We start from the raw sequence: 25,943 nt of genomic DNA, 5'->3' as shown, positions 1-25,943 counted from the left end.
AATATGTTTAAGCAAATTTTTTAAGCTTAAACCGTTTTGTCATTTGAGGAGATTTTTTCAAAAAAAAATGTTTAAGAAACTATTTTTATTCATAAAAAACTCCATTTTTGGAGGTATTTTCAAATCGGTCCAGCTCACTTAAATCTTAATATTTTTCCGAAATATTTTGGTGGACGTCTTGAAATATATTAAATTTTATAATTCAAATGGAAAAATAGTACCATTTTTATTTTGTATTGGGAGTGATGCAGTCTAATGTACATGCATATGTAAAAAAACATATGCGCTTGTATGTGTGCCCGTAAATAAATAAAATTTATTGCCTTATCAAAGCAACATAACCTTTTCGAATGCTGCCAATAGCGCTTATACATACACACATACGTTTACAAATGGACACAAAAATTTGTACGAAAACCTATAAGAACCCGGCTTATGAAGAATTCTGTTTGGCGCTGCCAAATCTACAAAAATTCGTGTCGGCCTTAAGAACACCTATGGAGATGTATTCTACATATTTTGGCACATTTACTCATACACACACACACGCATAAATGTGTACACACATTTGTTTGTATACGATGTCATAAATTTCATGAGTTTTAAATAATAAAATTTAAAAGCAACAAAGGCTTTAATATCCACACACATTCATAAGTACAACCCTAGCTTCTTTTCGTTCCCGCTTTGAGTTCATCTATGTGCAGTCTACTTCAGCTACCTATGAATATACATATGTACATATGTATGTATGTATGCATACATTTATTACCTTTGTGGCAGTTTATATTCGCACCACAAAGGGGGGTATGGATGGCTATAAATTTACTCAATTGTTATTTTATCCTTTTGCGGCATATATTAATTTTTTATTCGCCCATCGCTTTCAAGTGAATTTACATATGTATCCAAACGTGTGCGTGTGCGTTGGAACGTTTGATGTCTTTTTATCTAGACAACAGACCAAAAACAAAACAAAAAACATAAAATAACAAATGTCATTGTTGTTGTGATTGCAGCAAACACCACCTGACAACATGTCAGCCATTTCGTTAGTGTTGACTGATTTCTCATACCATATAGCCCGCTGGCTTGTTTGCGGCGCATGCGCTCGCCTCGTAACAAATGCAACAAAAAAGATTTTACTTCAGTTCTTATGCCTTTTTGGCATAACACTCGCACTATGGCGACCGCTACGCCTTGCACCACCACCGAAAGGCAATAAATATTTGAATACTTCAATCGTTCCTATTTTTTTTTGTTTTGCTTTACTTTGACATGCTGTTGTTAGCCATTTCGGTTAGCCCAGGTATCCAATCAACCACCCAGTGGCAGCCATGTAGTCGTTCGGTCGTTCGGTGGTCCTCCACCATTCGCTTTTGTATGCATTGCCTATAAATCTATCGAAATTCAGCTTGATTCGGTCCGAATGGCAGCGCAGCAAATTGATTGCAGCCGGCGACAATGTTTGATTGACTTTGACGTGCTGCTGTCATAAAATGCCTTTGGACCGGTTGGTTGCGCAATTGGGTGTCCAAGTGGGTATAGATAAATAGAAAGGAAAATTATTTTTTGTACATAAATACAATACATATGTATAGTATACAAATACATATGTATATTCACTTAAGTGTATACGATTTTCTTGGTATTTTAGTATTTGACCCTTTCATGTAGTTTTTATCTGTGAAACTACGCGTGGTCAATCGATTTTGTAGAATTTTATAGTCGGGTATATGCGTCTATAAAACTAATACACAGATTACCTATATATCTCTGGTCATAAGTAATAACCGCCTAAGTTGATAAACCTGAATTCGAGAAAAAACGTTTTAAACATTTCGATGTTAATGTTAGCCTTATGGGGAAACCAAAATATTTTCGTCTATAACTTTTTGAATATCCCAGCTGACGAGTTGGAATAGTAGTTGCAGAATACGATAGCACACTTAGCTCAATTCTTTCTTATGTCGACTTCGGCGGTTATTAACAATTTATCCATAAAAGATAATTTTTGTGTCTTTCGTTTTCAACTTTAATAATCCATTCAAATACCTATATTGAAATATGCTTTTCGAAAAATACTATAGGGAACTGTCCTCCTCCACCTCCGCGATTTGCCGCCATGGCTATTGAAATTATTTACCCAATTTAATATCGAATCTGTATCGGATTAGTAGTTCGAATCAGAAATGGAAAAAAATACGTTAGACATTCGGATATTTTCAAATCAACCTTATTTAGCCAAATACTTGTAAAAGCAGTTGACAAGTATGGCCAGTAGGTTAGATTAGACGGGTTACTTCAGTTGAATAGTTCACTCGAGGGTCCAACAGGCCCATTGTGATGCCCACGAGGATCCCTCAGACCCGTCCCTGCATATGATTTAATCATACCGATTTTCTATCGTATATGAAGTGCTGAATGAATCCAATACATCTTCCTTATCTCTACAGCTTTTACAAAAATTGTTATGCTGGGCCAATGGCCAATATCCCGTTAGTATTCCGCTGAAAGCCAAAATTCCGTTTTGAAATCCTTAGCAGACTCTATACTCTTCCTTTATCGAGCAGTGGACAAATTAAGCGCGACATAGTTTAAGTGTTTAGATTTGTCCTCCTGCTCTAGCCTTCTATAGAAAAAAGAAGTGTCAGTATACCGTCCGAGCTGTTAAAATCCGGCGGCTGCTCGAGCTGAGGTACCTGCTATTAAACAGAATTTGGTCTGATGAATACATGCCCGGAGATTGGAATCTCAGTGTACTTGGCCCAATCCGCAAGAAGCCAGATCCCCCTGCAAATTTTTATTTTGAAATTCAATAGGTAATCCTTCTGTCAAGCGATATAGAAGTCCAGCATTAATATCATCGATGAAAGTTAAGTCTTAGGTGGAGTTTTGAATGGTAATCTAATTTTTAGCTGCAGACAGATCGTTTTGAATATATGTATGTATGTAAAAAGAAGTTCAGCTTAAGATAAGAAAAATTCAAAAATTTTAACACATTCTGCATCAGAGTACACAACTCAGTTTAAAATTTCAAATTTCTAAATATTATTTTTTAAAAAGCTAAGAAAGTATTTCCTTAAAGAAATGGTACTTTGCAAGGTCGCTGTAATATCTGAATAGTAAAAAGAAGTTCTAGAAATATTAAAGATTTTTCTTAAGCTTAAATTGGTACTTATATTTATAGTTCCAAGCCGCATTTTATTATACATATTTTAAGTAAAATAGGCCAGAAAAAAGCCACGAAGTCAGGCCTAAAGTTCTGAGGCGTTCCTTACCTGAGATTTGTCGATCTCTCACTCAACCGTCGATATGTCCCCTTAAATGGCACATGAGTAACAAGTCCCTTTTACTGTTATTTTATTATCCAAACCAAACCTTTCTAGAGCCAATCGCTCAAATGGAGGACAATAGCAATACAACCTGCATTTAATTAGCCATAGTAACACATTCCTTTCATAATTTACAACTTCATTTGCACATTTGTGTAATTATTATATGCCGCATTATGCACAAATAAAAATGTAATTAATTTTCTTTATGACAACAAGAGAATTAAAAGAATGAAATGATGAGAAAAGTGGCATTGACTGAGATTCTATGGCGGCATATGTACATCTGCGTGGGAATACAAATGTGTATGTGTGTGTGTATGACGAAATAAGCTGCAAAATGTACTACATATATGTATATTGTATTTTCAGCAAGCCATTTTCATTCATATACGCATATTTATACGGAGCACAAATGTTGCCAGCAAGCAGTTGCAAAAAATTCCAAACTCAGCGCCAGCATAACGGCGTTGTTGGCTTCACCGCCTTCGCAATAGAGGCAGACATGGCTTTCGGCAGGCCACGCAAGGAATGATGCAGCAGCTTTTACTGCGAAATAAAGAAGCACAGCAGCAGCAAAGCCAACACACCATTAGATGGCATCATTAAGGATGCTTTTCATGGTCATTATTTTGTGGCAACAGCTGTGGCCAAAAAATCTCTGAGTCAGATATACTATGTACAGACTGTAACTCATATAGATACAAGTGTATAACATACGAGTATATTGCCTTAAGTGGTTGGGTATTTCAGGCTCGCGCAGAGAAGCTTTCGCTTTATTTTGGAATAAATATCTACATCTGTATCCATGTGTATTCTGTTTGCATCATGGTTCTGCTATTTTCTCAACTTTATGTTGGTTTTTCCGATGCTTTCTATCTGTGTCTCGTATGGAGATTATCTTTTCAACATCTTCCGTTTTGGTCCACTAAACGGCGAGTGTGAATTTTTTGGGTTTTGCGGCTACGAAGGGCTATACAAGCAGTCTGGTAGAGAAAAATTCAATAAGTGTGTGAACTAATATGTATAAAAAAGATTGAGACAAAATCGTGATGCATAAACTCTATCATTTTATCTTGCGGCCACTTAACAAAAAAAAAAATCAGTTCAAAGCTGTAAACATCCCATTAAGAATCAAAAAGTTGTATTTTTAAACGTCAAAGGTTATACCCCGACCCACCCACAATTTTTAAAGCTTTGAAAAGTAATTAACCGCTGCATTGTAACCACATCACAACAGGCAACAGATGGCGGCCATAAACTCGTAAGCAAAGCAAAGCAAAGCAAGGCAGCAAACTAAGTAGTCAATGGGTAGTAGAAACGGAAAGCGGGGCATGAGCTTCCGGCAAAGCAACTGCTGCTGCTGCTGCTGCTGCTGGCTAATGACGCTAGGGCAGTGAATTGTCTTGCACAAAAGTGTGTTAATGACCGCCAAAAGTAGCAGGCAGCATCAAAAACGACAACCTAAACCAAAGCAGCCTCCACACCACACAACCTACAACTACGAGTAAACGGTTGCAAAGCGAGAAATTATAAGCGCTTCATTCGCTTGGCCGCTACTTTTGCTAAGCAAATTATGTCGTCAGCACCGTCATTCAAGGCGCTCAATGAGCTCACAAACGTGCAACATACACTGCTTGAGTTAGTGCTTTTTCAGCTCATTGTAGCTGCCACAAAAGCTTACGCACAGTCCATACTTTACATGACACAATGAGACATGATAGCCAAAGTGAGCCCGTTTTTCAGCTGTCCATACAATTCCAGCCTTCCTATTTTACGTGCGGCTGGCGGCAACATATGTTGAATGCCACACTATTAAGGTCGTCAGTGTTGCTGCTCTTGCTGCTCTTCAAAGTATACTCGTTTCCTTCATGGTCGCAAGCGCAACCGAATTTTGTTAGTCATGGTTTTGGCTAAGCATTCCCAAATGTGCACACTCCTTCGCTTGCCACCATCCACACGCTGCTGCTTTGTTTTTGCGCCCCACTCCGATCCTTTTGGTGCTTTATTTTCTCTTAATTGAGGGTTAACCGGCGTTGATTATGCTGCTTATGGGGTGGTGAATATGCCTGCCGCAAGTGTAGTAACTGTGCCACTTGTGTTGCACTACACAAAAAAACGCGCTCGCTCTGCTGCAAACTCGTACCTCGCCATGTCCTTGCCTTGTTGTGCGTCAGGGTATTATTTTGTAAATACTTATGTGTTGGTAAACGCCTTAATGCCAGCATCGACTTAATGACTTTACACATGTTGCCATCACTGACGTCGTCAACCATGGACGCGCGCATCAGCTTGTTGTGTGGGAGTGAGTAGGTAGGGTACCAACGTCATCATCGAGTTTTTCAATGTCGTTTTCTCGACATTAAAGTTGACGAAAGTTGCTTTCGAAAAAAGGGGGTCTGCATGCTGTTGGCAAATAACGTATGTACATTCAGGGCTGTCGTTGCCCACTTTTAATTGCTTACATAGAAAACTTTAAATATTCCACTTCTGAATTTGGCGAAAACAACCTTTTCTCGAACTGCTACCCTAATCTCTTTTACACATGTGTAGTAATTAAGTTAAAATTAAATTTTATTCTCACCTCCTGCTTCCACCTTTAACTTTTACTAATTCCACAATTTTCGTTTTCTTCACTCTACTCGATTGCAGGTCTGGTTCCAGAACCGACGGACCAAGTGGCGCAAGAAACATGCCGCGGAAATGGCAACCGCCAAACGGAAACAGGATATTATGGGCGGTGGCGAACCGGACGGCGACTGCAGCGAGACAATGGACAGTGACAATGAGAGCCTGGATATGGGCGAGAATCCGGCGCAGAGTAAACGTTGTCGTATGGGTGATAATTATCGTTAGATGAGCGGGCGGGAAAAACGTTGTGGAGACACTTGCATAGCCTTGTAGAGGAGTTGTTCGAGGCAGATAGCTTCGAATTTTCCGTAGTCTGGAATAAAAACAAAAAAAATAATAATAATTAATGACTAGTTAATAAAGGAAAGTGATTATTTTATTTTCCAATCGATTAAGTACCGGCATGACGCGGTGATAACCATAGGATTTATTGAGTCTTCTGAAGGCTTACTAGATAAATCTTCGTTTTTTCCTTCCTTATAATTTAAGCAAATTATAATTTTATTCTTAAAAATATTACCAGTTTTTCAGCATTCCTTTCTTTTTTTTTGTAAATATTTTTGCGTACTTCAAAATTACTTTTTAAGGTGTAAATTGTGTATTTGTATAGCTAATTATGCGTAAGAATGTAGAAATTCAAAATTTTTTAACTCTAAAAATTGCAAAGGCAAGGAATTTAATTTAATAAAAATTAATGCAGCTTAGCAGTTAGTAACTTAGTTAAGTAAGAAGGATGGCGACAAAGCGAATAACATTTACAGAAAATATGTTTACTATGCAAGTATTTTGGCAACGTTCGTATAAAATTTCACAACGGCGATTCAAAGAGGCGAAATTAAATTTTTCGATAAAAGATATCGAGACCTAAACGCCAAAAAAACGTGAGCGACAGTTTTTCAAAAATTTTGTATTCTTTTTATGGAGCAATATTTCTAGAGCATCTAGATGCATTTCTGCATCAAAAAGAAATAAAAGTGTCGCTTACGTTATTTTGTCGGTTACGACTCGATATGTACATAAAACGTATTAATTTTTACAAAAATTTAAGGCTTTAAAACTTCTCATGGCAATTTTATTTTCATAAATTTTTAGCCACAACATACATATTTACTTCGCTTCCCGAATCGCTGCCTTTGTTTTATCAGTAATGCGACCATGTCACTGATGGAATGGTGGAAAATTTGTATGCTAGCAATGAAAATTTAGCATTAAGTACCTATGTATGTAAGTATGAAAAAAATCATTCCACATTTTTAAGCTCTGGTACAGTTTAAATTATGTACTCTGAATTATTGTTTTGCTATAATTTTTTTGTGCATACTTTTATTTTATTTTATAATTGATAGCTATGTACGCTAAGAAAAATTTAACTTTATGTATTATATTTAACATAAAATAACTTTATCCAAACATGTAACTACTTAAAGTAAATAAAATTTATTCGGCATAATTAAAATCTGAAAAACATGTATTTAAAGCGAATATGCGTAAACAACGTAATTAAATAAATAAATAAATAAACAAACTTGCAAACAAATATAAAAATGTTATTTATTATCCTGAACAAACGGTTCTGAATTACTTCCTTTTTAATTGTTTTCTACATATGTACTTATCTATGTAGTTCAAACCTTGACATCAGCTAAATACATATATTTTTGGCAATATTCCAATGGAGAGACTGATGAAAGGCTTCAAAATCGAATCAGTACGGCAATATTTATATAAGTTGAATTAACGTCTAGAGATGATGGTTTTTAATTGCTGCAGAAATTCAAACGATTTCGGCCTAATGGGTCAATTGTATAGTTTGCAGTGCTTTTTGTGAATCTCTTAAATCAGTGCGGAAAATTCAACTACAAATCCTCTAGTCTTTCACAAAAGACATACATACATACTTACCCAGTGGGAAAATGTAATGTATAGTAATCGAAAAAAAGTAAAACAACCCTTTTCACATTCGAAAATGCATTTTTTTCCCAGGGCGATGTCCTAAGTGGGGCATTCAATTCCCTCGTATCGAAAAATTAATGTGTTTTAATATGAAATTTTTGTAACTTTTTCAATACATTATTTCAACATATATCGTGAATAACATACTAAAATAGTATGTACTGATGTAGACAAAGCACAAAATAAATATTCAAAAAAGTGGAAAATTTTTGGAATTCTTCAAAAATGTTATATTTTAGAATTCTAAGAATTTTCAAGGTTTTCATCTTTACATTTTAGGTTGGATTTCAGAATAAATGAAATTCTCAAATTTGGAAAATATTAACATTTCTAAAATCTCAATAATTTTGTACATTTCAAAATATTCTCATTCTACCAAAATTTCTCGAATCTCCCAGATTTCGATAGTTTTTGAAATTTTGGAAATTATCCTAAAAATAAGAAATCTCAAGAAAATTAATAATTTCATAAAATTCAAAATTTTTGAATTTGTTTTATTTTATAAACCTGCGAGAATATTCAAACTTGCTGTGACTTTCAACTACGTAAAATAGTAATACAAGAAAAAAGTAAAAATTGAAAACTAAGCAATTTGAAAAATTCAGTGCATTCAATGAACTGATAGGCATTTTTCACCAAGTGTTATAATTATATGATACAAATATCATTTTCCAGAAAAATAACGAAATTGATCAATCATTGCGCAATTATGCGGGCGCAGATAGGGTCAATAATTGCGCTAGTTTGTAAGTGCTCACGATGTTGCAGGAAAATCGCACTCACGTGTGTTCACAGGGCGGCTTAGTTCTTTTTTTCTACAAAAGTGTATAGCATTGTTTTAAAACTGGTACTCGTTACAAAAGGGATATTTTTACCTTAATGATAAAAAGACAAATTTTCAATTCTCTCGGCACACGCACAACCCAGTTAATTGCACTGCTTTATTTCTAATATAGAGATCAGGGGCCAAGCAAAAATTACCAAAAACTCATGAAACAGAACGAAGCAAAAAAAAACTATCAGTAAAAATTTAAAATATCAAACAGTGTAATAATATAAGAAAGGCATTTAAGTTAGTCCCAGCCATCTAAAAATAAAGAATATCGTTTTTCGCCAGGAAAAAGGAAACGTATTGTTACCAATATATTACCAATATAGTACAAGTAAGTTTTAAAATTTATCTTCCCCTCGAACACATTTTTTGCCAAAAAAAATTTTTTTGAAGAGCATATATCTAAATTTTAAAAGCCACTTGAGAAAATGGCCATAAATTAGCTCATGATGACATGGTCTTATGGAACTCGCACTTAGCTATAGTCATGTATGTGGGCGAATCCGAGCAATTGTCAGCCAAAATCGAAAAAATGCATGCAATTGATCTCGCATTTTTGTGCAAAAAATAGCATAGTACAGCAGATTTTTGTTTCATATTTCCTTTCACACTTATTTAAAAAATCTGATTTGTCTCTCTTAATTCTTGAAACAAAGCTCTAAATAGCCTTGCTTTTGAGCACTATATCTTTCAATAAAATACAACATAACGCTTTAAAAAGTCAGTAAATTTTCACTGTGCTGGACAGCAGAGCTTCTTACGGTATTACTTAAGCAAGCGTGCATATACCACTTAAATTTTTGCAGCAAAACCCATCTCGGGGGTTGATTACATAGACTGCGAGAACCACTTTTATATTTTCTCTTTATTACTTTCGGACGAAGGATTTCGTATCGACTTTGTTAATAGATCGGGGTTAAATATTAAATACACCTGCAAAGTATTAATCTAGAACAGGTCCTATTGTGAAAAAAGCCCAAACTAAACCTCTAAAGACGCCGATATCGACGGTTCAAAGAGCAACATGGACGTTGGAAAACGGGTCCATGGCTTACAACACAGAAGGCTCCTCTTCGCCAGCATGGGGAAAGACTATTGACTAAAGTCGTCGGGTTTGCGTCACCGGAACAGCTCAGATTTATTTTGGCAGACTTCTTAAGGAACATTTTACATACGAGTATTTACATAATCGCAATGACCTCGGGAAGTACGACGACTTCAATCGTTCTCCTTTTAACGTTTAAGAAAAAAAACTGTCTATCAGCTGGTATATGATCTCGGAGAAAGAGATTAGCGTCGGCAATATTTTCGTACTTCCTTAAGTTTTTGGAATCTTCTTGTTTTTTTTTTTAACTCTACACAAGCGGCAAACCAAACCAAGAGTATTGGTGATTTACAGTATTTTCAAAAACCTTTTATTCGTCCAAAGTTTATACCGCTCGATAACCATATTGTGGTATTAAATGAGCTTAAATTTTTTAAAAAGCATTGCTATATTTTTTAGTTGGTAGGCAAACTTGCTTTAACTAGCTTTTTTTTTAAATTACCGGTCGGAAGAGCCCCCTGAATAATCCAAAAAATATTTAGTTTTAACGATTTTAAAGTAGTTCAACGAAAAAATTTATTTTGCAGGAATCGAAAATAACAGTTATATATTTTCGAAATTTCAATTCAAGAAGTCGCACGGAAATAAGTTGTCTAGGTACATTATATTTATTATTTGATGCGTGTTAGCTGAGCAATATTAATCTTTAAATTATGATTTAACTTTAAAAAAAAAAGTCAAGGATTAATTGTTATTTTTTGACAGGTAATTTTCAGCTAAAAATAGACATGAAGATTTGACTCTTTTTTGTTAGTCCAAAGTAACATTAAAAAGAAAATATTAAAACTCAGCCCTTATTTCATCTGCTTTTAAGCGTATAAGTCAGAAACGCTTTATTGCTACGCAACGATGAGCAAATAAGCGATGCAATAAAACCATATGAAGATCGATAGTAAACTGTTTTGTTTTGATCGAAAAATAAAAGTGAAATTTTAACCAGTATTTTTGACTGAAAACAAGTCAAAAGTTGATGGTTATTTATGATCGGAAATATTAAGGTCATATATTAACTATTATTCGTTTTGAATTCAAATTGACTTCTTTTGAAACTCACTCGAAAGGGAACTACAGAAACTGCCTGACTAGTGTGTTTATTTCCCGCTTCCGTACTAATTAATTTTTAAGCAGTCTACGAATCAGTAGGTGCCGAGTGCACTCTCTTTATGTTAGTTTCTTAAAAATATCTAAAATACACAACTAGAAATAGTTGCGTTCCCTAACTCGCAAGAAGTTACAAGAATTTACAGGAATTTACCAGAAAGCGTTTCCGTTCTCGGTTCTCTGGCTTCTTTTGCCTTTTGACAGTTTTGAAAGGTTTTAACCCAGAAAAGTTGGGGAACACAACTAATGAAAATTTCAGTCATCACACGCATTAGTCATTTCCTGCGCTCCGTGCTCATCGCATATCCCACTCAATTACCACGAACATGCTAATGGTGTGTGTATTTGAAATACTTATGTGTTTCTTTTTCAATCAAACAGTAGTTCAGAGTAATGAAACAGTATCTATAATTTAGAAAAGAAAGACACCGGGTCTGGTGAGTTTTGTCGGTTTGTAGAGTTCATACCATTAGTCAAATGCGCCAAAGTGTAAAGCAAGAAAAAAAAAAGTTTTTTAAAATAAAGAAGCAAATGCGCGCAGACGCAGCCATTAGCGAGGGTTTCGGCCATTGTTGGCACAGCGAACGCGCGCATTCGTCGCGCTCAACTATAGAATGATTAATGTCCATCACGCCTGTACGCGAATGCGTCTAAACAACAGGTATTGCTAAAATACTACGAGCATAATAGCAACAACAGTACAGTACGGTAATGGCAGCTTCATAAGTAGCTTTAAGCCCTTTCAGTTCTTTGGTTCAAATCATTAACCAATAACTTTTGACTACCAGCAAATGTTTTTATAAAGAATAGAAGATATACGTATACACATGAATATAAGATTTCACTCTTTTTAATAAGTAATTACAAAGCTGTCAGACTTAATTTTTTTTGTGTAATTTTTATTATACAAATGCATGCGTATTTCCTTACCAAAGATATACTGACAAACTGACTTCAATGAATACTTGTACGTATGTAGGTATGTCCAAGGGAAAATTGTAAGCACATTCATAGTATATATGTACGTCACTTAGTCTTTCATTTATTCTTCAATGGTGCTTAGTAATACATATAGATATACAAATACATATACATATTAAGGTGATTGACTCGGTTTTTCCAAACCGCTTTGTACCGCTTTTTTTGATATCTAAAGGCGGTTATTTTGAAATCCCGATTTTTCGTATAACTATAAACCGGTTTTTTTTTCTTCGAACCAACCTATTTTTTCATTTTATAAAAATCTTGAGCCCTTAATAAAAGTTTCCGAGGCTTTTGCCAGTCTAAGCGAATACCCTAAATAGCTTTTAAATTATATCCTAGGTTATTTGGGGATGAACATTATATCTTGTTTGATTGTAATTAATGAATGTTTTCTACATGTTTGGCCGAGATTCTCCCTCAACTCGTTTTCGGCTTCTTGATGTTGTGACACAAATGGAGAGATCTTCAATTTTACTTCATCTCCAAAGAAGCTTTTTATGGCAGAAGTACACCCGGAGGTTTGCCATTGTCTGGCCGAATGGCGACTGCTATTTGAAAAAAAAAAAAAACAAAAACATTTTTGATATTGCTGAGACCAGAAATTGAGCCATGGGCCTTCCGAGTGGCAGTAGGCACATCAAACCACTCGGCTAAGGCGGCGAAAATCCGAAAAAATCAGATGAAATTCAATAAAGTATTAAAAAGTAAAAAAAAAACCGTTTTTGGAAAAAAAGGCGAATAGCCGAACACCCTAATAGTACATTTGTACATGCATTTTTTTTTAATTAGAAAAAAATATTTTCAAACCACTTTGGTGGCATACGAGTTCACTTGGACGATTTTCCTACACATATTCGCTCCTCGTCTCTGACATATTTAACGGCTGTTTGACAGGCGTAACCAAACGTCACACGCATTAATAATTCAATGATTATGTTTGTTAGTATTATTATTGATTATTGTTGTTATTACTGCTGTTGTTAACAAGACACTTGTTGCTGCCAGAGGTGCATTTACGCAACCTACGAAAAATTACCTGAATTCATATCAAGGTTAAGCAAGTAAATATGTACATGGAATTTATCTACACACATTTAAGCATATATATCTACGTATAATCCATCAGTATTTCGCAGTCTATTCATAATTTCATAGCCATTTCAAATTCATTCACTACAATTCATTTCATCTCCATTCTTCTCAACGTTTCCATTGATCGTTCAAATTCCCATTCATTCATTGACTGCTTTCGTTCTTTCATTACCTCACACTTGATTGACACTCAATCAATGTACAGTCGGTGTACGAGATTTACACACTTTCTGTGCTCTCCCCACGGTTTGGAAAATCCCCTTGCACCTTGTTGCATTGATTTTCTTCGATGGATTTTCTTTGTTTTTTTTTCCAAGGATTATATTGCCTTTAGTTGCCTTTCTTTTGTTTCTTTATTTCATCTGCCTTAATCCTTTTGACTTTCTCTAAGCAGATTTCCGGTATTTAATTTGGTACTGGAACCGAAGGCAATGGTAGTGGATGCATGTTTCAAAGATTAGGTGACTTCTCAGCAATAGTATATGGATGTAGGGTCGATGGTTGCTATGTTAATTAACCAAGTATTTTTTTGCATATTTCCAGAATATTCATAACGTTTTATTTTAAAAGCCAATACTTAAAATTAGTAGTATAAACTAGATAAACTAGATTGTTCGTTAAAAAGCCAAACAAAAAGTATTGGAGTGAACGTTTTGGATTGAGGATGTGTTGCTGAAACTGGCTTAGCAAAATTTGTAGATTCTGCTCGTATATGGTCTTAACTAGGTTTAGTGATTTTAGGCCTAACATCAGCTGGTTAAAGTAGAAGATGATTTAGATTTTCAAATGGGCTTGGGATGGCCGATAAGCTTTTGTTTTGAATACAACGTAAATTTAATATTGCGGCTTTGCGGATCATGTCGCAGGTATCGTTTTTCTCTGCAACTAAATCGACTGTGATTTAACACACTTTTCTCTATCGTTGTGCAAATTAAACCCTGATTCATCTTTGCCGAGTCCACTCCAGTCTTCAGTGCTAACTGACGTCAATCGGAAATGCCAAGTGACGCCAAGTCCCTCTCCGCCTTTTATTTCCAACGCAGAGGAATCCTTCATCTTCCTCTGTTGCCAGCATCACGACCCGCGTTGAATACTTTCAAAGACAATTTTGATGAAATTTTGTATTCGTTATCACTCTCCACTCACTCCAAAAATATTCGTATAGGGTTGCCACATATTTTCAATTAGTTACAAATAAAATAAAACATAATATAAAAAATATCAAATGAAAATTATTTAAAAAATTCAAATTCTGAAATATTTTTGAATAGGGCTGCTACCTATTTTCCATCGTATGTTTATTATTATTTTTTTTAGAAAATTAATATACAATATTACTATTTATGGGTACAAAAAGAAAGCTCTTAAACAATTATTTGCCTATATAGAAAGTGTTATCCCTCAGGATATTAGTGCAAGGTTGCCATTTAAAGCAATTTAAATGGATATCAAATTCGAGGTATTTTTTTAAATTCAAATCCAAAAATATTTTCCATGAGGGTTGCCACGTTTTTTTGTAATACAAACTTTTATCGTATTAATTTCTTCGCACGCATATGCACTAAAAATATGTACTCTCCATCTAAATAGGATTTAAAATATTTCCATATTTTGCCCGCTTCAATAGCTATATCGGAACGAAGTTTTTCATGCCTGAAAGGGATTAAAACTGACTTGAGAAATTCAACAGGTCAAGAAAAGCTCGACGGTCTAGCAGCGATGAATATTTACAAAGGTATAATTTTTGCAAAAAAACTAAGAAAAATGTGGAAACTCTTCGTCTCGTTGATATACAAGTAAAAATAAATATTGAATATGTTTTAAATTATCAACATATTTTATTAATAAAGTTAAAAACTTAATTACTGTATTTAAAATTGTCGTGTTTTAACACTCTATTGCGCATACTTTTTTCTAAAGAACCCCATTTTCTAAACCCACATTATTGAACTATTATTCTTCGATTTGAGGCGTGGTTTTATTTGAAATGAATCGCTTTTTGGTAGTTATTTTTATAAAACTTAAGAAAACTGAATCTTTTAAAACCTCTTCGTTTTTGAAAGTTACAGGTTTTTGGTCGAAAATACAGTTTTTTCTGGAAATTTACAGTTTTTTGAAAAAAAAATCTGGCAACACTGGTGGTTTTAAACATCTGAACTGGTAAATGATCTACAATAGTTGTGGGAAATAATAAAATCATGGGAATTTTCAAAAACTAAATATTCCTTAGTTACTTCGATACAAAATTCCACATTATTTGCACGTTCTACTTAAGCCACACGCAATCAAACAAAAAAACTGCACCATTAAATACCGAAATTCCAGCATCATCAAGTGAAATTTTAGCGCACTTTTAAAAGTAATTAATCCAATTCTCGCAATTGTAAGGCACGTTGCGCATGCGCAAATCTCTGTGGAAATGCACCGCGTAAAACCATAACAAATCGCAAATAATGCTCTAAAAATGTGTAATCTATTCATTCTATTGCTTCATTCTTTGCCGCCTGTGACGTGCCGTTTCGATGATTTTGCACAATTTTAATTTAACACTATCTACCTCAAAGGTATTTAAGTAAGCATTGTAAGCAGAAGAGAGGATGAAATGTTTTCTAATACCCATTTCCTGTGCTTCCTTCTTCCTGGACACATTCGACGCAGCAGGACACCAAATAGGAGCATATAAACACGTTGTCAGTGCGACAATGTAATGAACTGGAAAAATGCGCACAAAACAAACGATCGATGGACGGACAAGCGGTATGAACCCAAGCAAATAATTGGCAGGAATGCAATTCACAACTGCTTGTAAATCGAATGTGAAATTGCCAATAGGCCAGCTGCGTCACATTGCACTACGCCACTCACCGCAGCAGCTCAGCAGCTCAGCAGCTCTACGCAAAGAAAGGTGCGAATTCTATGGCTCGGCGTTCGAGCGTGCCTCCCGAGAGATTTGGCGCACACAAAGTCACAGTTGGACCAGTCAATCTGTGAAAAGTCAAAAAGTCGCTTATGTGTTGAGTGCAGGTCAGGGATGGAAATTGAAAATTTCAAAATGGGACCTAATGGCCTTCAAAAATAGTGCCGAAAAGAAGATGAAAGTGCCAAAAAATTAAATTTCTTTTAACGCGTTTTTAGAACAATATATTTTAAGAAATAGCATTTTTAAAATACACTGAGGTAATATAATAGTTATTAAACAACTACTCATGGGCGTAGCCACGAAAGGGCTAGAGCTTTCACAAATTGGACAGATATGAAAACATTGTACTTTCTCTTAAAAAACCCATTCGTGCATTCTTCCCATATAAAAATTGTGCTCGAAAATTTATTAAATTGATGAAAATACATCACACCGTCAGCAAAAAATTATCATAAATCAACGGGATATTGTAGAAACTTGCACTTTTATTTAATGGACTATAAAACTGCAAACTTAGAATCTTTCTAAAAATGCTGAATTAAATGCTTATTGTTGCGAAAACTTACTTTTCGTACTACGTATTCACAATAGAATTCTGCGGTTTGTAAATATTTCTCACGACCCTTATTTTAATTTTTTAGTGCTTTTAATTTTTTTTATTTTTTTTTATTTTTAAAATTTTATGCAAAATTTCTATATTTTATGACTGTGCCGAAACAGAATAGATTGTGCCGAAGGGTGCCTCTGAGAATGAAAGTGCCAAAAATGGCACTATTGTGCCTACTTTTCCATCACTGGTGCAGGGATGCCTATGCTTAGCTCACATTTGCGAATACTTGGCTCATCTTTTTGGTGCAGTTTTACCTGCTCGGCCGGTAGACTGCTTAGTTGCGAATTCCAATTAACTGCCGCAAAATTCAGTTCCGATTTGAGGATTTATTTTGGTTTTCAATTTGTATTTGTAATTTTTCTGTATATGTATGTGTGAGTATTTGTACATATATATGTATATGTTCGCCACTTTTGTGCGATTTGTCAGCTCAGCTGGCCGTCCTGCCAATGTGCCTCTCCTGGGTTTAATTTGGATTAGCTAGTTTTTAGTTATAATACTGCGACTGTGTGTGTGTGTGTGTGCACTGCAATATTTGTTATTTTATTTGTGAGTTCATGCGAAAAATGTTGATTAATTGCTTTTAATTGTTTTGTTGTTCATTTGCATTCTATGTTGGCACTAATCTGTATGGATCATCGCAAAGTCAAAAGATTATGTATACAAATAAATGCATAAAAAGAAATATGGTAATAGTTATACTAAGAGGATTTCGAAGTTGCAAAAATTTGTGCCGCCGCATCCTAACGACGATAAGAATGAATTTTAGAGGAATTACGTGCAAGAAAACACATGTACGAATTTGTGTATAACAATGAATTTTTATGAAGTTTATAACATCAAAGAATGTACGAAAATATATTTTTCGGGGATGCACATAAATCTTTTACAATCTAAAATTTTAATCATAGACTGAAATAATATTGAAATGAGTTGAATCAAATATCGTTAGATATTTATTATATCTAATATATCAGTCATCATTTAACACATTAGCTATAGGTACAAATGTATGTATATGCATTTATTCTCAACAGCGTGTTTTATTTCCTAAGTCGTTATTTATTTGTTTTGTATACACTCTAAAAAATCTGTTTAAAATTGCGACTATAAGTCGAGTATATTTTTGTTAATTTTTTAAACTTTTTGGTAAATTTACACGACGAATATGTATTTTTCTCGTTTACCCATTTTCGTGTGTAAAAATCCTTTTTGTTAGGGGCTTTACGCAATTCTACGGGCGAAATAAAACAGCAGATGTGTATTTTGTAGCTTGTACACACTTTCGTAGTAAATTTACGCACACCACAGCACCTATATTACACTCTAAAAAGTCTGAAATTTAAACAAACTATTCTTTGAATAATCGAGCATGTAATTTCGCGAATAATAAGGTAGGAAATCAGTGACCTACATTTTAGCTAGGAAATCTACACAATTTTTTTTTAGAGTGTATTTATTTATATAATCTAGAAGTGCAGAGCCCAACAATTGCCTTTCAGATGACTTTTATTTCAAGCAAAGTGTAATTTGGCTCTCATTTCGACATTACGAGTAACTGCTACCTAAAGAAATGGTGAACTCAGCGTACCTGCTGAAATTGGCTTTTATCGAAATGACACGTAGCTGATGGAATTTTTGAACGATCTTTCCAACTGGCAATCCCGGATTTCGCTATTAGTCGGACAAGCTGCAGAATTTATGGTCTAATAAGATAATAGAAAGTTCCAATTAAAAAAAAAAAATTACAAAAAGAAAATCGGCCCATTTATACGAGCTCCAAAGCAGGAAAAAAACCTCTAATATTTATTTTACCTTTCCTCTCTGATGAAATCGCTTGGTAATTTCGAGAAGTCGAATCTTGTAACGGTATTTCCCACCCCAACTGCGAGAGACGCTCTCAGATTCCCTAATTCTCTGACTTCTCGATAAATTTTAATATTTTGGCATACAATTCGATCAACCGCGTATTGTGCCCTCGGCTCATCACAGCACCTCAGCTAGCCCTACAGACTCTATATATTTCAGAATAAATCCCGGGGGTAGTGAGTGTATGTGTTCCTCTCTTTGCCATAGCGACTTACAGAGTATTTAGAGACTCCTGTGGGAATAACCATGGCGACCTAGTGACCCATGTCCAGAACGTACTCAAATTATGGAGGGATCACTTTTCGACCCTTTTGAATGGCAGAAGCACTGAAAGAAGTGGATAAGACCAACTCGAGTCCCCAGCTGATGACGATAGAGTCGATATCCCAGCGTCTGACTTTGACGAGTAACAAAGCAGCTGGAGCTGAGCTGGAGCTATTCAATTACGATGGCAAGAAGCTAAAAAGGTGCATGTCCGACGACTCGAATTCAAGTGCTCTCTGCCTAATCCACAAGAAAGCGACCCTGTCCTACGGGCCAACTATTTTATTATTTTTTTTTTTGTGAAAGACTGAAGCCCTCCGTCAACGAACTTATAAGTGTGGCTTCAGATCAGAATTAAGGAGGACCTCTTCGAGCCGTTTAATACCAGTCGAGGTTTCAGACAAGGTGACTCGCTATCGTGTGATTGCTTTAATCTGTTGTTGGAGAAGATAATAAGAGCTGCAGAACTGAACCGCTCATCGACATTATTGTTACAAATGAGGGCTACGTCTGTTCTAAAAGTATTAAACGCGGGTCGCGGTAGTGGAAGAGAAAGGTCCACTGCGATGGAAGGACCAAGTGGATAAAGACTTGGCTGCGCTTGGCATTTCCAAATAAGCGTCAGTTTGCACAGAAGAGAAACGACTTGCGTACTCTTTGGGACTCGGCCAATATCGCGTAGGCGGTTATAGCGCCAAATATTACGAAGAAGAAAAGCTTGGTGCGTCCCAGATGCAGTTGTTCAAGCGAGGCATAGTCTATACCCAACAGCAATGTAAGTCTTGTCTGGAAAAAGTTTCAGGTGGTAATTTTTATGTAACTTGCGGACTAGAGCTTTCACAATTTGGACAGATATGGGAACATTTTACTTTCTCTTAAAACAAAACCATTTGTTTAAATCCCTTTTGGGTACATCAATTCAAAAACAATTATAGCTTTTTGCATTGCGGGATTTTAATTGGTTTTCAAAATACAATCTCCCTGCTTACACTAGTCGTGTAAAGCTCATTACTTTTCCTACACTTTCAAGTCGTAGCGAAATGCTAGGCATAACAGTTATCGTAAAATTAATGATAGGCTTGATTTATAGCCCGACCCTCCTGGCTGGGGTAAACTTTAATATTCCCTCCCGAGTATCAAGACCAGCGTTGCCGCTTTGGTAATTTTTTACCAAAATTATTAATTTGTTTATTTTTTCAATTTGGCAAGTTTTTCGATTCGGTCCTACTTGTAACATAGGTTAAAACAAGTTCTTATTCCACATTAGAAAGTGGGCCAGAAGAGTTTCCTTTTATAGAAATACCAGGTGATTTTGGTAAAAAAAAAAAAAATTTTGTGGCAACGCTGATCCAGACACATTCGACCTTTGTTTTTGAAGCCATGCAAAACTAATTTGTTATTAAAGGAATCATTCCGTTGCTTTCGTCAGGATTTAACTCTCATTCCAGTACATTTGACGTATCGGAGTAGATTTTTACAATAAACAAAACTATCATTTCCACTCTCAATAATTGAAATACTATCTTTATCATATCCAATCAGCTGACGAATTTGATTCTGCAGCTGAATATTTAGTTTTAGATCTCAACATTTAACAAACTCCTGTTTCCACTACTCGGCACCAAAAAAAAAAGGAGGGTAAAACTGGTGGGATTACTTACTTCCATGCCAGTATGAGCGGGGAAGGAATGTTTGATCCCACCGTTGGAAAATTCAGCTCACACTAAGAAACGTCTGATAACAGACTGAGGCTGACCGCCTTTGCCGCGTTCCAAGGTCCAACGGATTGTAGGTTGGAAAATTTAAAAAAAAAAAATTACTCCCAACCCTAAGAAGTCGTTTCATGGTAATTTTTCGAACTGCTCCTAAATATATGTGTACATATGTACATAGGTATCTATGAGTAGCATAAGATCTGCAAAATTATTATGAGCGTACATAAGACCACATAACTTCTTATCTCTTTACGAAATTATTAAGTAATATAAAGCAATATAAATTCGCTCCAATAACAATTCGAGAGAAATGAATGTAAATTACAGCATTTGCCGAACGCCAGAATCAAAATGTAGTAGTATCAAAATCGATAATCCAAATAAAAACTACATTGAAAATGGAGGCACATACATATCTACGTATGTATGTATGTACATATTTGTACTATGTTTGCAATGATGATAATAATAGCAGGAAATAAAGGAAAGTTAAAACAGATTTTGTACAATTCGAGCGAAAAGAAGCAAGGGCGCCCACTACTCCTAAACACCCAGCAACGAACTGATGTAAATCGCTTTAGATCCGCATTGTACATATGTATGTATGTATGTACGTATTTACTCGTATAGTATTTGGCAGTGAGTCTATTAGCATAGTCGATAGACCGTGTTAGGATAGGCCACCGTACTCCATAGCACACCGAACGCCTAGCAATGGCAAAAGTGAACAGAAATTTCCATCGTAAATTTTCAACGCTAACATTTACTACACTTTCGAAGCGATTGAGCTGAATTTATCTGACAATGACAAGCGATTTGCCGCATGCGTTTATTTGCGCACATGCATACATACATATCTGTGCCGTTTTTTTTGTTTAAGTAGCCTAAGTCGCGATAAGTCACAATTTGTTTTTTATTATATTGTTAGTCTTTAAAGGAAACCTCTTTGATCTTTACTTTCTTTGTTTTAATATTGGTAGTAGTTATAAGCCTTTAAAAAATATCTTAACTGGGATGGACAAATGTGGCATCAGTTAAAACAACTTATCTTCAACAATGTTGTTATGTCTAGCATTGTATGAGGTATTATTTTTATTAAAACAACTTAATTAGAGTTGTTTGAGAACTAAAAAATAATATTTATTTGCGTTTTCAATTTATTACAAAATTCTAATTTCTCTTACATAGGTAAATTTTTTTTGATATATTTCGGTAAAAAAAAACAGTTTTTCGACAAAATATGTTTCAACAAAAGCGCTTAAGTAACAAAATGGTGTTTTGGTCGCCGATTTTATATAATATTTCCCAATAGCAAATATCCAGATTATAAATAGAAGACTTTAGCCATAATTTACCTATTATAAGATCCATATTGGTCCAATAATTACGATTTAAAGAAAAGATCGATTGTTCTTCATTCATTAAAATGTGAGCTAGGCTAATTTTATTCAACCGCACAGACATGTATGTACATCAGGGTGGTCCAAAAATGTACGCGAAAAACTAAAATCGGAATTTTAATGCTCTATATCGAAAACATATACCCCTATGAATTCTTGAAAATCAATAGTCTCTCTTCGGAATACTTCTAGGAATAGTACCCATTGGTTATTTTAAAACTTTTTAATACTAATGATTTTCTATGGGTTCCTTCATTGCATTTTTGGCGTTTTCTGGGTACTTCTAATAAATAGATAATATTAAGAAATAATATCGGAAGTCTACTAAAGCGAAACAAAGTTTTCCGATCGAAAAACATTGATTTTAAAGAATTATTCATCATTTCTGCGAAAAACTGGTTTTCCCCCACATAAAATACATGGAAAACTTTGAGCGCTTTGAGCGATCTCTAAGTATTTTTAGATGTCGGTATAAAACAATCCTAGGGGTGATAAAATTAAAATTCCGACTTTATATTTTTTTTACCAGCCTAATGTGCTATGTGGATGTAAACTGATGTAACTAAGTACAAGCTCATGAATGGACGAGTAATGTGTGCTAGCAAGAAATTCCACTCCAAATGAGCTTAGCTCAATGGAGGTGATCGCAAAGTTGCTTAGCCAACATTTCGAATCGATGTTGAGCTGCTTACCATTTCCCATCCCTACATTCTTACTTACATATACATATATGTGAACGCTGCCAACGTTGATGACGCGGCTGCATGCTGACTGTCAATAGTACCAGCACAAACAACAACAACAACAACAATTCGAAGAACAGCAATCATCAACAGCAAATCGAATGAGTGACTGAAGTAAATATATCCTGGTGAATATAAAGTTTCCACCCAAAAGCAGGTTAGGGACAGCTAAAGTAGCTGAGCAGAACAGTAATGGAGTGCAGGGGAGCGGTGTGGCAGCAGCTACAAATTCGAAATCGATAAATTATAAAAATCCACAAAAATTCATGGTTAGCTGGTAGTTTGTATGCGCACCCGTCCGTTCGTTCGTTCATGAAGCGTTTTATAGTCTGCGACGCAGCAAATAGTGGCATATACATACATAAGCAGGAGTAGCAGGAGCAGCAGGACACTTCATTTACTCACAAAGCACTCTAACTAGCGAGCACACACAACATATCTGCTTACATATGTACACACGAAAGCGCCATAGATTCCCAATCGCCTTACTTACTGCAACAATTTATCTACGCTCGAAAATATGTATCTAACTGTATAGTTGGTTGCATGCGTGCTTGTGTGTCTGTGTGCTCGCACTTTTAGGGCGCTTTTGACGCCATTTTCTCTTCTGCGCCAAATGTTCAAACGATAGCAACAATTTTCAGTTGCTACTCTTTGTTGTGTCTAATAGCTTTTAGCCCCACCACATAGTCTGCTACTATCGACTACTGATTGCTGGTGCTGTTGGCGCTTTCGTTGCTTTTAACTCGTTGTGCGGGGTGGATAAGTTTTGAAATATTGAGTATGGATGCCATTCATTCGGATAAAGCTGTGGAGATAGCTACCAAGTCCAAGTTCCTTGACTGCGAATAGTGAATGGTGTGTCCTTTAACTGGTGAGTCGTACAGACATATGTATGTACATACATACATTGATTGAACTGCTACTAGTTTTAAAAGAGCCTCAGTTTATGATTAGGTTTTGTTTGTAAGAATGTGTGCGTATAAGCTCATACATACATATGTATGTACATATCGATTTTTGTATGCGGTGGTTCGTTTATCCTGACACTCAATAATTATTTTTTAAGCAATGGATTTTTTATAGCATTTAATTTATTGTTTGTTTTTTGTATTGAAGTATGAGTATGTATGTATGTACGTTAGGGTGATACAAAAGAACTAACCTAACGAATTTATGGCCTTAAAATGGCCTATTCAGTGAGAAGAAAATTATCCCATTTGGAAAAATTTGTATTCCTATTTTAAAAGGTGTCGACGGGCACTTGAAATTTTCCATTTTACATGTACAAAAATTTGTTTTTGTTCAAAATGTTATAACTATTGAACCGTTTGATATAAAACTTTTTTCTGGGCATATTCTCCAATGTATTTATATAAGAAGCTAAATGCAACAAAATCCTATAGGCGCCACATAGTCTCGAAATACACATCGAGATTGTTCTTCATCAACGCTGAGACTCTGGAACAATATCCTATAATTACTTTAAGTCTATGTAGTGAGTGCGATTGCGATAAACAATTTTCCTTTCTTCCCTCTATTCTCTTCATTCACTTCTTATTTTATATTTTGTATCTTGTTAACACAAAACTCAAATGTAAGTAATTCTTCTTTTTAGTCGTAAGCTCACTTAATTTTAATTTATTTCAATAATATCATGTTACTTAATTAAGTTCATGTTCAGACGAAATATGAAGAACAAAAGCAATTTCTTTTGCAAGTAGTACAATTACATCGCCATCAATATCCTAATTGCAATAAACTGAGTTATTTATTGATAATTGAAAAGAATACTAAATAATGTTTAAAACTGCAATTAAAAAGTAATAAATGGATTAAACCCCTATATTCTTTGACAAATCTAGTTTATATTCAACATTTTCGACACGTTTTGTATCATTTTAGTGTAAGTGCATGTGTTGGGACAATTTTTTTTTTTGTAGTCAAAAGATTGGTAGAAACAATACAGCAATCTTCTATTAAAAAATTTCAACAATTTATTTTTCGTGATTGAGGTAAAGGAATAAGGGATATATTGCACCAAATTTCGGCCAATACCCAATCGTGTGCCTTTAAACTTGTATTCATACGGATGTTGTTAAAGAATGAATTATAAAAAACTAACCAAAATTAAATTAGAACAAAAAAAATATTTTAAAACTTGTCAAAATTTGGTGCGGCTAAACTTTTGCGAATCTTTCTATTATCCTTTCATTGTCAACTTCAATATCCAAGTGTAGGTGTAAAAGTGCTAGACCTATCAGTCTTTCTTCATTCATGGTACTACGCAACCATGTTTTAAACTGGTGAAGGGTTGAAAAACTTCTTTCGGAAGTAGCGTTACTAGCTGGAAGTGTGACCAGAATGCGGTAAAGTTTGTTAATCAATGGAAAAGCATACCTATTCCTCCCATTTACCAAGAACTTCTGCTGCTGATTTTGGGAATGACTTTTCGCTTTCCTTATGTAAATCAAACTTTGAAATGCATGATGCTCTGCGGTGTTAAGATTTTAACAAACATTATGATTGCTTCGAAATACCTGAATCGCTTTTTTTGTAACTAAATAAATTACCATCTTTAACCGGGAACGAAAAATTACAAAATATCTATGACTGCTTAGTACAATAGTAATCGGCATCATATATTTTAGCGACCACATAAGACAATACGAGCATGGATCGGAAACTCGGCCTTTCCGACCATGATCAACAGCCTGTCCACAGCGCTGAGCGGAAACTAAGTCTTTCCGCCAGCCGAACACAAAAGTAGACTGGAGACTAGGCCTCGCCAGCTACCCAACCTGTTATTTTATATTATTATTATTATTATTATTATTACAAATTAATATGTATAATTAGTCTACTCTGTAATATATCACACATACTTAAATATCTAAATGTTTTGTTCTCATTTGTCTGTAAGAAAACATTTTGCTGTAGACCAAATAAATAAATTACGAAATTACGATTATTTGTCCATCATTCTAAACACACTTTATACTCTCCTTCCAAATTGATACCATCTTTTTCTAAGAAAAGTTCGTATAGTTTTCCAACCGATTTTACGCGTTCGATAGCATTATTTTTTCCGTCAGGCGTATTATATATACTAGTGTTCGCCCAGCGGTTGAAATTCAACCTTTTAAAATAAGGGGAGCTGAGGTGGGCTGAGTTGAGCCGGGTTGAGTTAATTGAACTGAATTGAGGTGAAATGCGTTGAACAACATAGCAGAATATAACATAAAATAACATAACAACACCACATAACACAACTCAACACAAAACAACACAACATAACATAACATAAGATAACATAACATAATATGACTTAGCACGGTATAACATAACATAGCATAACATAACATTACATAACATTACATAACACAACA

General features: G+C 35.0%; 2 protein-coding genes across 2 annotated transcripts in view; one reads left to right on the top strand and one right to left on the bottom strand.

Annotated features, from left to right (window-relative positions):
- Positions 1-6,214, top strand: part of LOC118739289 — a gene marked incomplete in the record, with an annotated part of 114,602 nt that extends 108,388 nt beyond the window's left edge. Inside the window, 1 exon segment of the mRNA XM_036470532.1 lies at positions 5,988-6,214. Within this exon segment, the coding sequence (XP_036326425.1) occupies positions 5,988-6,191 (204 nt within the window).
- LOC118739290 (glutactin-like) overlaps positions 6,199-25,943 on the bottom strand; it is a 62,413-nt gene continuing 42,668 nt past the window's right edge. The window contains exon 8 of the mRNA XM_036470534.1: positions 6,199-6,279. The gene's annotated coding sequence lies outside the window, so the exon portion shown is untranslated. The remainder of the gene's footprint in view (positions 6,280-25,943) is intronic.

The sequence above is a fragment of the Rhagoletis pomonella genome, unplaced genomic scaffold (genome assembly GCF_013731165.1).
Source record: "Rhagoletis pomonella isolate Grant_MI unplaced genomic scaffold, Rhpom_1.0 Rhpom_scaffold_00005, whole genome shotgun sequence".
NCBI lineage: Eukaryota > Metazoa > Arthropoda > Insecta > Diptera > Tephritidae > Rhagoletis > Rhagoletis pomonella.
This window is presented reverse-complemented; position numbering and strand designations above follow the sequence as displayed.